Source organism: Dasypus novemcinctus, chromosome 2, assembly GCF_030445035.2.
Source record: "Dasypus novemcinctus isolate mDasNov1 chromosome 2, mDasNov1.1.hap2, whole genome shotgun sequence".
Classification (NCBI taxonomy): Eukaryota; Metazoa; Chordata; class Mammalia; order Cingulata; family Dasypodidae; genus Dasypus; species Dasypus novemcinctus.
In genome coordinates this window covers 55,661,179-55,674,897 of record NC_080674.1, presented here as the reverse complement: position 1 = coordinate 55,674,897, position 13,719 = coordinate 55,661,179, and the positions used below count along the sequence as shown (strand labels likewise).

General features: G+C 35.4%; 1 protein-coding gene across 3 annotated transcripts in view; it reads left to right on the top strand.

Annotated features, from left to right (window-relative positions):
• PLPP1 (phospholipid phosphatase 1) overlaps positions 1-13,719 on the top strand; it is a 126,124-nt gene that overhangs the window by 66,005 nt on the left and 46,400 nt on the right. For 2 of the 3 annotated variants that reach the window (XM_058309090.2, XM_004459333.5), the window contains exon 3: positions 12,485-12,765. In XM_058309090.2, the coding sequence (XP_058165073.1) occupies positions 12,485-12,765 (281 nt within the window). Of the gene's footprint in view, positions 1-1,181; positions 1,334-12,484; positions 12,766-13,719 lie in introns of all 3 variants that reach the window. The other variant, XM_058309092.2, reaches the window with a different exon arrangement.

Sequence of the window (13,719 nt, the reverse complement as noted above, 5' to 3'; positions counted from 1 at the left end):
GTATTATTTAATAAATATATCACACCTACACCAACACATCCCCACAAGAGTAATGTTTTTTTGCATTTCAATTCAAGCTCACAAACCCTTTGTTAAGAATCCCTGGAACAAAAACCAGCAAGACAAATGAAAAGAACTAAGGATGAAAGAAATGTGACCTCATGTGTTTCTCCTTTTCAGTGGCACTTGTAGATTGAACAAATTTGGCATTCGTGGTACATACATTCAGGTAGAGGCTTTGTTTTCATTCAGCCCTTAGGGCTTTAATGAAATTAATGAAAACTATAAATGGTCATCACAACTTGATGTTTCAAAAAAAGATTACACTTGAATTTTTTGGTGAGTATGTGGGCTGCTGGGAGAATGGGTCACTTCGGGAGAGTGCTGTTCTTACTTGGGTAAGTCTTAAAGCATACTTCATGTTGAGGGTTTCTGCCAAACAATATCTCTTTTTACAAAGCAGTATTAGTTGGTGTTCCAAATAAAGTGAAGCAAAAGTGAACTGAATTCCTAAAATTAACCTATTAGCAAAAGTTAGGCATTTTTATTAAGTGTGAGACTAGAGCTTTAGGGAAACATTGATGAAAACAGTTATATGTTAAGTACTCTTGTGTTAGATTCTCTTGTCCATATTTTCTTTAGAAACTTGGTTTAAGTTCAAACTATTTTTTTCACAGCAGCTCTAAAGCTGCTGTAGCTAGTACAGAAATGAGTGGATAAAGCTTTCTTAGATATCCTGATACCTTAGCCGGTGACCATGACCTGTCTAAACATGGTAGCAAAATGTGGGCAAAATGGGGAATGTCAGAATGTTGTTTTCCTGTTGGAAGCAAAATCAGTGACAAAATGATTTGGAAATAGTGGTGAAAACCTTGTGATTAAAAGACCAAAGAGCATGAGAAGAGATTTTTCCAAAATGCATTTACTGTACTTGGGCAGAAACAGAGGGACAAGGATGCTTTTAGTTAAATTGGTCATTAGCGATAGAGAAAAGAGCTTTACCCTAAACTGTAATCTTTCTAACTTACTGTTGCATGCATGCATTGCTGCATTTCCTTTTTACATGTGCTCATTTATTTTCATAGAAAATGCATTTTTAAACTATCTCTGGGATAATTATTGCCAACAATTAGTTTTGATATTTCTTTCTTAATGATATTTTCATTTATTCCTTTTGCTAGCTGGATTGCCTTTTGCAATTCTTACTTCAAGGCATACCCCCTTCCAACGTGGAGTATTCTGTAATGATGAGTCCATCAAGTACCCTTACAAAGAAGACACCATACCTTATGCATTATTAGGTGGAATAATCATTCCATTCAGTATTATCGTTGTAAGTTAAATCCACTTTTCCAAGTTTATCAGTTTTGGGCAATTGGTTTAATTTTGTGTTAATCTGTTAATGAGTTAATAGCCTTCCAAAACAATGTGCATTTTTAGACTTTTAATTGAAGGTGTTATTTGATTAAATTAATCTCAGTTATTTTAAATGGGCCAAAGAAATAACAATGTGTAATTAGATGAACCTTATTGATATGTATAAGTTTTATGCTAAACTTTTTCATGTCACTTTGATTTTTAGAGTTCTAATTTGCTATTTTTTTCAATAACTGTGCAGTAGTTGAAAGTTTTATCAGTATGTTCCTAGCATACTTTATACCTAGGGTATTTTTTATAAGAATTTATTGGGTCTGTGTGTATGTCCCTGCTTTCTTTAGTGGCTGGGGTCTAGAAAAATGGCAACAATTGTTAAAACTTCGTTTAGCCCATGTTTACTTTAGAGCATTTTAAAATAATGCTGTAAACCGGAGGGAAAAGCCATGGTTCTATATGTATTTGGTAGTAAACTTGAAAGAATTTCAACTGGTGCTGAAGGCTAGACCAAGTCTTGAACCACAGTAGAAATAATTGATTTCTAATATTTCATGTAGGAATACATAGAGGATATGACTAGGGAGAAGACTTCTGTGTTTGGACTGAATGGTTTTGATAATCTCTTGACCCAGAAATTCTACAGTTTAATTTAACAGCTTTGTGTCGTATAACTTGTAATAAAAACAAAATTTATGTTAGCTAAAAATAGAAAATATGGGCCTAGCTAGGAGGGAGGCCAACAAGATGACAGCACGTATATCTTTTCTGCTTTGGGAGTTTATTTGGAAAAAAAAAACAGGGGAAGCAGACTTGGCCCAGTGGTTAGGGTGTCCGTCTACCACATGGGAGGTCCGTGGTTCAAACCCCTTGACCTATGTGGAGCTGGCCCATGCGCAGTGCTGATGCGTGCAAGGAGTGCCATGCCATGCAGGGGTGTCCCCGTGTAGGGGAGCCCCACGTGCAAGGAAGTGTGCCCCGTAAGGAGAGCCGCCCAGCGCGAAAGAAAGTGCAGCCTGCCCAGGAGTGGCACTGCACACACGGAGAGCTGACACAACAAGATGACACAACAAAAAGAAATACAGATTCCCGTGCCGCTGACAACAACAGAAGCAGACAAAGAAAAACACACAGCAAAATAGACAAAGAGAACAGACAACTTGGGGGGGGGGGGTGCAATGGGGGGAAATAAATAAAAATTAAAAAAAAACAAAAAACTTCTAATTTAGAAAAGTTTAATGTTTTATTCAAGAATAATCACAGTACCTAAATAGCAATGAAAGTTAATCAAATTAAAATTTATGGCACATAATTAATAAAAGGAAATCCATGCTTTGTAAATATTTGTTTCACAAGATTGTAAACTTCTTGAAGAAAGAAATTGTACCTTGTACATTTTTGGAAGCCTCAGTGCCAACTATGCAGTATCTAATTATATAGGAATGGTGACACTCTCTATACTATAGAGTGAAGTTTTAAGAAGTCAATTAATCCTTTCCCTTTTATCTAGACAGATCGTTACACTGAGTTTTTACTACCAAAAGAAAGCAAGCCAAACATTTGATTCTTCCATTAACGAGAGAGTTGTAGTATGGTCTTTTTTTTTTTTTTTTTTTTCTTATTTAGTATATATGTTTCTGAGAGATTACTGACTATTTGTATATAAAATTCTTATTAGGACTTTTAGTAGTGTTAGTAGCTGGTTCCAGACAAAATTCTTCAAGTACTAGAAGACTGCTAGAAATTTCTTATCTTTCAAATCTACTTTTCTTTATGCCTCAGTGAAAAGAATGCTGCACAAGCAAAACTACAAAAATCCACTAACAGAATGGAGGACTGGCAAATCATGGTGGTGATTGCTCGACACCATGCAGATGTGCAAATCCTGCACAGCTGTACATGGCTCCTGACAAAGTGCTTTAGCAAAAATTCATTAATTAGATTTCACTAACTTGACAATTGGCACATAGCCTGTGAGAAAGGTCATCTTTCTATTGAATAAAAGGGCAAGTAAATTAATAGCAGCAGAGGTTTCTTAAAAAAGAACAGACTGTTTAAATGTGCTATATATAAAATTACTATTTTCCTATCAATAGTATCATAAAAGAAAACATTCCTTATCGCACTAGGTTTATGTGATAATTCAAAATAATTCCAGTTTATTCATTAACTTGGCTTCTTTCAGTTAATACTTGGGTAGTTAATTTTATTTACTAGAAAGTAAATAATTTCTTTAAACATTTAGAACTATGATTTAGACTTCACACTAGGGCTTTGGCATGAGTTGCAAATGATCTACAAATAAATGATTGATTCAGGGAGACTGGTAGAGAACCAGGATAAATATTGTTTCTCAGCACGTCAAGGGAGAATGTCAATAAGGAAGAAATGGCCAGTGATATCAAATACTACTGAGAAGTTAAGGTAAATGAGGGTTAATAAAAATCTATTGTATCTGATGAGACAGTCAACTTTTGAGAAAGGTTTTGTGGAAAAAGGGAAATGGAAGTAATCAGATATTTAGGTAGAAGTAGATGGTGTGGAAATGTGGCAGTGATTTTAGACTATTCTTTGGGGAAGGTGGGCTCTAAATGGAAGACACATAACTGTAGGGATGATGTAAAGACTTAGAAAATCATTTTGGTTAGTAGAGATAGGAAAAGGTGAGAGAATACTATGGGACATGGGTTTAAAAAGGTTGAATCACATTGATTTAGATAATTATTAACTTTTTTATCTTCCTAAGTATTCAGTTCTAGTCTCCCAAAATTATGTTTAGTTTTTTAGTAATTTTATCATTAAAATGTTAACACATGACAAGTCATCTTAGGTCTAGGATTGGCTTAGATGTGGTCTTATGAAAAGTTAAGCCAATAGGGCAAGCTAAGGTATTACAATGAAACGAAAGAATATGGTTGAAAAATAGCTAGAGAACAGGCAGAAATGACCTGGAAAAAAAATCTTCTAGGGCTTAGGATATCAGGAGAACCCTGGACACTGCACAGAAGACAGACGGGCAAGGGAAAAGAATTGTGATGGCAAAAGTGTGAGTTAAAAGCCTTAGCTGCTGGCATCTACCCCTACCCTATAGATACTTTTGAATTCTCAGGCCCTGGGGCCAAAGATAAAAGGGGGCCACAGGGACCCACCTACCCAGGGTAGGGGAGATAGAGGAACACAGCCTAAGGTCGATTGAGCTTTTGACCCAAAAATTTGATCTGCTGTGCCTCACAAGCCCTTCCAGGTGGAGTGGGGCCTGGCTATTGTTTGGCTTGGGAGCCAGCAAAGGATGGAAGAACTCCAACCCTCTCAATCTCCCTCTCTACTGACCAGGACTGGTTGTTGAGGACTCAGAGGGATATGGAATTATATCTTTCCTGAGAAAAGGGAGGGGACTGCCAGCAAAAGTTGGAGAACTGCCTCTGAGGAAGTTTGAATTACAAGGCTCTTAGGCTTCAGGCAGGAACCTCAGTCCGATTGATCTGGTCAGTGTGTTGCAGCAACCACTCCTACCAGGCATTGAACTGAGAGGGCTGCCAAAGAGTGCTATCTGCTGGCAGACCAAGGAAGAGAGGCTTTTTCTGGCATTTACACCCTTGCTTCCCAAGGCCCTAGGAAGTGGGCCTGCAACCCATTATTGGGTCCAGGATGAGATTTGAGCAACTAACAGGGACAATCCCAAAGACCCAGAACAGGTTGAGCCAAGAATCAAAGAACAGCAGTAGCTAACACAGCCTCCTGCCACTAAAATCCACGAAAGAGAGAGAGCATCTAAGTAAACTTACCATTCTAATCAGATGCCTAAACATGTGCAGAAATTTATAAGCCATACTAAGAAAATGGACTACATGACCCAAGAAAAGGAATATATCAAAGCCCCAGAAGAGACACAGGATTTGAGACACCTGATCAATGAGATGCACACAAATTTCTAAAATCAAATTCAAGAGTTGAAAGACAATATAGCTAAAGAAACGAAGGACATCAGGAGGACACTAAGCCAGCATAAAGAAGAATTTGACAATCTGAACAGAAAATTTAACAGAGCTCAGGGGGTTGAAAAATATGGTGGTGATATAAAAAACACCTTACAGGCATAAAATAGCAGACTTAAAATGGTAGAAGAAAGAATAAGTGATACAGAAGACAGAACAGCTGAAATTGAAGTGAGAAAGAACACAGAGAGAAAAGAATAGAAAAAATAGAGCAAGCGCTCAGGGAGTTGAATGATACCGTGAAACATAATAACATACATGTTATGGGAGTTCCAGAAAGAGAAGAGAAAGGAAAAGGGGCAGAAAGAGAAAGGAAAAGGGGCTGAAAATTTCCCAACTTTCATGAAGGAAATGAACTTACATGTCCAAGGAGTACAGCATACCCCAATCAGAATAAATGCAAATAGACCTTCTCCGAGACACATAGTACTCAGAATGTCAAATGTCAAAGATAAAGAGAAAATTGTAAGAGCAGCAAGGAAGAAGCAAACCATCACATACAAGGGATGTCCAGTAAGACTTAAAGCAGATTTCTCATCAGAAACCATGGAGGTGAAAACACAATGGTATGATACAGTTAGGATACTGACAGAGAAAAACTGCCAGCTAAGAATTCTTTATCCAGCACAATTGTCCTTCAGATATCAAGGTGAGATTAAAACATTAACAAACAAACAAAGAGAGTTCGTAAAAATAACCCACCTTTGCAGGAAATATTAAAGGAATCCTTAGAGCCTAAAAGAAAAAGTCAGGAGAGTGAGGCTTGGAAGAGAGTGTAGAAGAAATAATAGCAGAAAAGGTAACCAAAGAGTAAAATGACAGTAAAAAATAGGATATGACATATGAAAACCAAAGAATAAAATGGTGGAAGTAAATAACGCATGTACAGTAATAGCATTGGATGTGAATGGATTAAACTCCCCAATCAAGAATATAGGCCGACAAAATGGATTAAAAAAAACATGTACTAACCATATGCTGCCTATAAGAGACTCTCTTAGACCCAGGGATACAAACTAGCTGAAAGGGAAAGGTTGGAAAAAGATAATCCATACAAACAGTAACCAAACAAGCACGGGGTAGCTATACTAATATCAGACAAAACAGACTTTAAATGCAAATAAGTTATAAGAGATACAGAAGGCCATTATATTAATAAAAGGGACAAATCACTAGGAAGAAATAATATTCATAAATATCTATGCACCTAACCAGGGTACCCCAAAATACATGTAGTAAACTGGCAAAACTGAAGGGAAAAATAGACATCTCTACAATAATACTTGGAGGCTTCAACACACCACTCACATCATTGGATAAAACAACTAGACAGAAAATCAGCAAAGAAATAGAAGTTGAACAATATGATAAATGAGCTAGACCTAACAGACATATACAGAATGTTGAACCCAAACTCAATGGGTTGTACATTCTTCTCAATTGCTCATGGATCTTTTTCTAGGATAGACCAAATGTGTTAGGTCTCAATGAAGGACTCAATAAATAGAAAAAGACTGAAATTATGCAAAGCACCTTCTCAGATCATAATAGAAAGAAACTGGAAATCAGTAATCGACAGGAAAGATGTAAATTCACAAATGTGTAGAAGCTGAACATCACACTCCTAAATAATCAGTGGGTCAAAGAAGAAATTGTAAGTGATATTAGTAAATATATTGAGATGCATGAGAATGAGAACACAACTTTTTAAAACTAATGGGGTACAGCAAAAGCAGTCCCGAGAGGGAAATTTATAGCCTATATTAAAAAAAGAAGAAAGAGCTAAAATCAAATATCTAACTGAAAAACTAGAGAAACTAGAAAAAGAACATCAAAACATTTCCAAAGCAAGCAGAAGGAAAGAAATAAAGATTAGAGCAGAAATAAATGAAATTGAGAACAAGGAAAAAAAAAGAAAATCAATAAAACCAAAAGCTGGTTCTTAGAGAAGACAATAAAATTGACAAACCCCTAGCTAGACTACCAAAGGAAAAAAGAAAATGAAAATAAATAAAATCAGAACTGAAAGGGACAAAGTCATGACCAACAACACAAAAATAAAAAAGGATCACAAGAGGATTTTATGAGAAACTGTTTACCAATAAACTAACTGGACAACCTAGATGAAATGGACATATTCCTAGAAATTCACAAACTACCTACCCTGACACTACAAGAAGTACCAGAACTAAACCAATCACATTTAAAGAGGTTTAATCCATCATCAAAAATCTCCCAACAAAGAAAAGTCCAGGACCAGATAGCTTCACAGGTGAATTCTCCCAAGCGTTTTGAGAAGAATTTATACCAACCCTGTTTAAACTCTTCCAAAAAATTGAAGAGGAAGGAAAATTATCCAACACATTTTATGAAGCCAACATCCCCCTAATACCAAAGCCAGATCCAGATAAAGACATTATAAGAAAAGAAAATTACAGATCAGTCTCTCTAATGAACAGAGATGCAAAATTTCTCAATAAATACTTGCAAATAGAATCTCACAGCATATCAAAAGATTTATACATCCCAACCAAGTGAGATTTATTCCTGGTATGCAAGGGTGGTTCAACTTTTAAAAATCAATTAATAAGACACTATGTTAACAAATTTAAGGAAAAAAGCACATGATCATCTTGATCAATGTGGAAAAGGCCTTCACAAAATCCAGCATCCTTTCTTGATAAAAATACTTTAAAGATAGGAATAGAAGGAAAATCCCTCAAAATAATAAAAGGTATACATGAAAAACCCTCAGGCAACATTATACTCAATAGGGAAAGGTTGAAAGCTTTCCCTTTAAGATCAGGAACAAGACAAAGATGCCCAATGACACCATTGTTATTCAACATTGTGCTAGAAGTTTTAGCTAAGAGCAATTAGAAAAGAAAAAAAAAGTAATACATATTCAAATAGTAAAAGAGAAAGTATAACTCTCACTGTTTAGGGATGATATGATCCTATATTTAGAAATTTCTGAAATATCTATGACAAAGCTACCTGCGCTAATGACCAAGTTCAGCAAAGTGGCAGGATGCAGGATCAGCAAGCAAAAATCAGTAATGTTTCTGTACAGTAGTATTGAACAGTCTAAGGAAGAAATCAGAAAAAATTCCATTTACAACATCAACAAAAAGACTCAAATACCTAGGGATCAGTTTTACCAAAGAAGTACAGGAGCTATATGCAGAAAACTACAAAGCAATGCTTAAAGAAATCAGTGAAGACCTAACAAATAGAAAGACATTTTTTGTTCATGGACAGGAAGACTAAATATCATGAAGATGTCAGTCCTACCCAAACTGATTTACAGATTCAATGCAATCCCAATAAAAATTCCAGCAGCCTACTTTACAGAACAGAAAAGGCAACTACCACATTCATTTGGAATGGAAAGTGCATCCAAATAGCAAAAGCTTTCTAAAAAAGAAGAGTGACTTGGAAGGAATTTCACTGTCTGACCTTTAAACCTATTACAAAACTACAGTGGTCAAAACAGCATGACTTGCATAAAGACAGACACATCAATCAGTGGAATACAATTGAGAGTCCTGAAATAAACCCTCACTTCTACAGCCAAGCGATTTTTGACAAACCTACGAAGTCCATGTTGTTGGAACAAAACCGTCTTTTCAACAAATGGTGCAGGGAGAACCGGATATCTGTAACCAAAGGAATAAAAGAGGACCCCTATCTCACTCCCTATACAAGAATCAACTCAAGATGAACTGGAGACCTAAATATAAAAGCCAGAAACATAAAACTGCTAGAAGAAAATATAGGGAAACATCTTAAAAACTTTGTGATAGGTGGTGATTTCTTGGACCTTACATCCAAAGCACACACAACAAAGAAAAAATAGATCATTGGGACCTCATCAAAATTAAACACTTGAGCATCTCACAGGACTTTGTCAAAAAGCAGCCAACTCAATGGGAGAAAATATTGGGAAATTACATATCCAATAAGGGTTTAATATCCACGATATATAAAGAGGTGCTACAACTCAACAATAAAAGACATATGATCCAATTAAAAAATTGACAAAAGACTTGAAAAGACAATTGTCAAAGAAGAAATACAAATGGAAAAATCATATGAAACAATGCTCAATGTTACTAATGATTAGGGAAATGCAAATCAAAGCTAGACAGATATCATTTCACATCTATTAGAATGGCCGCTATTAAAAAGGCAGAACTACAAGTGTTGGAGAGGATGTGGAGAGATAGGAACACTAATTCACTGTGGAGGACTGTCTCGAAGTTCCTAAAGAAGTTGAATATAGACTTGCTACAGGACCCAGCAATACCACTATGGATATATACCCAGAAGAACTGAGAGCAGTGACACAAAATAGACATCAGCACACTGATGTTCATAGTGAGGGAAACATACAGAGATTGAGAGGTGAAGAATTTTCTTTTTTGTTTGTCCATTTTTAAGTTATTATTGAAGTAATGAAAATGCTCTAATAATAATTGAAGTGATGAACATACAACTATGTGATTATACCAAATATACCATTGATTGTACACTTTGAATGAATTATATGCTTTATTAATATGTATCAATAAAATTGATGTGTTTAAAAAAAGCAGAAAAAAAGATAATGGTTGTGTCTTATAGGTCAAATGCACAGTTACATCCCTTCATTTAATTTAGAAGAATTGATTTAGAACTTCTGTTTTTCTATTATACTCTGAATAAAGAGACAGCACAAAATGAAACCTGGTGTAATTTAACCTGGCATTTATGGCATCACTGTCTGTTTGTTAAAGCACAGTTTATTTGAATACAAGTCTAGTATCTCCTCTTTCCAGTATCAAGGGTTAGGTTTCAGCCTGCACTTCTTCTGTAGATCAGCCTTTAGCCTTGCCAGTGCTCTGAATATTCCTATCCTGCTGACTTTTTGTCAGCAGTGGCAAGAACCAGTGACAGTCTGAGTGACTCCAAACAATGATGGTTATGACTAGGAAGACTTCCAAAGTTCAGTAGCTATGTCTGGGAAATAGTTGTGTGCTTAAGCAAGAAGGCTGAGATGTGGACGTTTCAACTGCTAAAATTGTGGTTGGTTGATGTACATGGTATATGTTTTTAATTATCAGATGTCAACTTCATAATGAAGTGTTAGAGAAATCCTTTCTGGCTACTACCTATCAAAGAGGTTACTATTTTCTATTAGTAGTATGCTGATCAAATACCTTAATAGCCTAAGGCAAGATAGACATTAATATAAAGCCACTGAAGGCAGTTGGGGAGTACCCTAAGCAAAATTGTGGTGGGTATGGCGTCCTTAGAAGTATCCATGGTTTTCCTCTCTTGGTAGATCTATTCTCAGAAAAGGATCTGATCAGTTCATTCACATTAAATACTACATTTCTGTGAGGCTTACTTTGTTAAAACTAAGAGGATTTGCATTTTATCTAAGAAGCAACAGCTTTGATTAAAATTTATTGACCACTTTTTGTTTTAGGTCACTGAGGTGGTACCAGCTTTCTATTTAGCAATTAAGAAATCATCTTTGCTTTTGTAGAGTTTATTGTTTAATTGTCAGAGTTATAGTTTTCTAATTATGGAATTCTAGAAGCCATTGAGCCAGATGAGGAAAGATATTTTGGTATCAGGTTCTTCTTGAAATCCCCTTCAGGAGACAACCATTTATTTCACCCATAGTAAGACTTTCCCTCAAGTCAGATAATCCTCACTAAATGGAAATGTTTGAATGTTTTATAAAATTATTTATGTAAATTTTGGATGAAGCAGGGTACCTAGTATGTATCTTAAGTGAAAGTTTATTATTAATATACCCTCCCCAAACACAAATTGGCTAAAAGACTGTTCTTTGTAAAAGTGTTTATTGTGGTCCCAGGCAACAAGAGTATGTGACTTATTTCATCAGCAAATACAGTATTTTTATATGTTGCCATTCATTATTCTTTGATTTTTTTTTTTTCAGAATACTGATCTGTGAACTTGGAAACCTTTCTATAGCTTTAAACTCATTACACTGGTGCGGTCCAGATAAATTAGTTTATTATTTGTATCTATTTCTTTGAAAATATCTTTAACTCCTTTTTCTCTTGAAAATCTTTGTATTAGTGGTATTTTCATAAAATTACCTTTTACCCTTTCCCCAGCATGTGTACACACACACCAGACACACACACCGACACTACTCTAGCCTGAGAAAATTTACAAAATAGGATGTGTTCTTTTTTTAATTAGAGAAGTTGTAGGTTTACAGAGCAATCATACATAAAATATAGGATTCCCATATACCACCCTATTAACATCTTGCCTTGGTGTGGTACATTTCTTTCTATTGAGGAAAGCACATTTTTATAACTGTACTCTTGACTGTAGACCATGGTTCAGTTTAGGGTTCACTTTTGAAGAGGTTTTAACTTCAATTTTGCACAAGTCAGTGGAAAATAAAGAGGGAAGTCACTCTGAAATGTTTTCTGGGGAAGGGGAAGCACCAAGTATGTTTTTGGCCTTTTAATGAGAACCTGCTAAAGGAAGCCTGGTTTTAAGGTCTCCTGGAAAGGCAGGACTGGCAGACTCTCCTGCCAGCTAATCTCTGCCTTCTGTACCCTTTGGCATCAGTGTTAGATCCCTGCTTTTTAATTAGATGTTTTACTTCCTGAAATGATTTTACCCTTTAATTTGAGGATGTCTTTGAATCAAAAGAATATTTGAGAAAAATAAAGGCTGTCAGGTAGAAGTATTTATATAAGGAATATTCTGATTTGGAAAGTTTGTGCTCTTTAAACAAACCATGGTTTTATCCTCCAGGATGCATCACTGTTTGTTAAAGCACAGTTTATTGAATAAAGAAACAAGGTTTTGTTGTTTCAGGTAGACTGAAATTATTTTTTCTCAGCTGTTGTTTTATAAACAGTATCCATAATTGATTTGACACCCTTTTTGTGGTTTAGAATTGAATATCATCTAAGTTGACTCTCCATTTGTAAAGCAAAATTTAAAGAAAAAAAGAAAGAAGAAAAAGTGTTAAAACAAATATTGTTATTGCGATTTACCTTTTTTTTTTTTTTTTTTGCTTTGTTTAAAGCGCATAGTTGCTTCTTTAACAAACTATTTTTCTGTTTCTTTTTCAGATGATTCTTGGAGAAACCCTGTCTGTTTACTTTAACCTCTTGCACTCAAATTCCTTTATCAGGAATAACTACATAGCCACTATTTACAAAGCCATTGGAACATTTTTATTTGGTGCGGCTGCTAGTCAGTCCCTGACTGACATTGCCAAATATTCAATAGGCAGACTGAGGCCTCACTTCTTGGATGTTTGTGACCCAGATTGGACAAAAGTCAACTGCAGTAATGGTTACATTGAAAACTACATATGTCGTGGGAATGCAGAAAAAGTTAAAGAAGGCAGGTGAGTGTTAAATCTCTACTGCTTGTTTTATCTTTTATCTTGTGTGTTCTTGGAATAGCAGCTTTCAGAAGATGAGCCATCCACTAGCTTAGAGAAAGAAGCTGGTGTAATCAGAGAAAAGTGAATTGATATCATATATTTGATCTGGCCTCTCCTCACTTTACCCTCCTCCCCATTTTATCTTTAACTTCTGTTTAAGAGCATTTTAATGCAAATTTTTTTCAACTCCAACATATAATAAGCAATATAAAATGGACTTTGCAGATCATAGAGTTCAGAGTTGGCATATGGGGCCAGAGAGTAAATACTTTAGTCTTTTTGGGCCATATAGTCTTTCACAACTATTTAACTATGCCATTGAACCAGGGAAGCAGCCATAGACAATACATAAATGAAAGGAATATGATTGCATTCCAGTAAAACTTTACTCACACAAATAGCCACTACCCAGGGGTCATAGTTTGTTGAACCGTGACCCAGTCTAACCATATATGAACCTCTGTTAGATCTTTTAGTATATGTTTTAGAGTATTTTTTTTATAAGGTAGCTTGGTTCATATCTTGGCAGTGCTAGGTTCTCAGCTTACCTTCTTATAACATCCTTATTGGACTACTTTCAGACGTAGAATATTATCAGATATGAAATAGAATGTTTAGAACACAAAGGACACTATCTTGTCCAGCTTCTTTAATTTATGAATGAGGAAATGGAGGCTCATTAAGTGAAACCAATAATTAGTAGCTGAGCTAGTTCTTATCTCACGTCTCAAAATTGTTAGTCTTACCTTTCTATGTATTTGACCTTTGTATATTTTAAGATAGCTATCAATTTTCCTTTGTTTTTCATCATCCAACAAATACTTTCCTGGCTAAAACATACTTTATTTGACTGTCTTTAATTATAATATCCAGAAATTTTATTGCCCTTTTTGGTTATCTTGTATAAAGGGCATA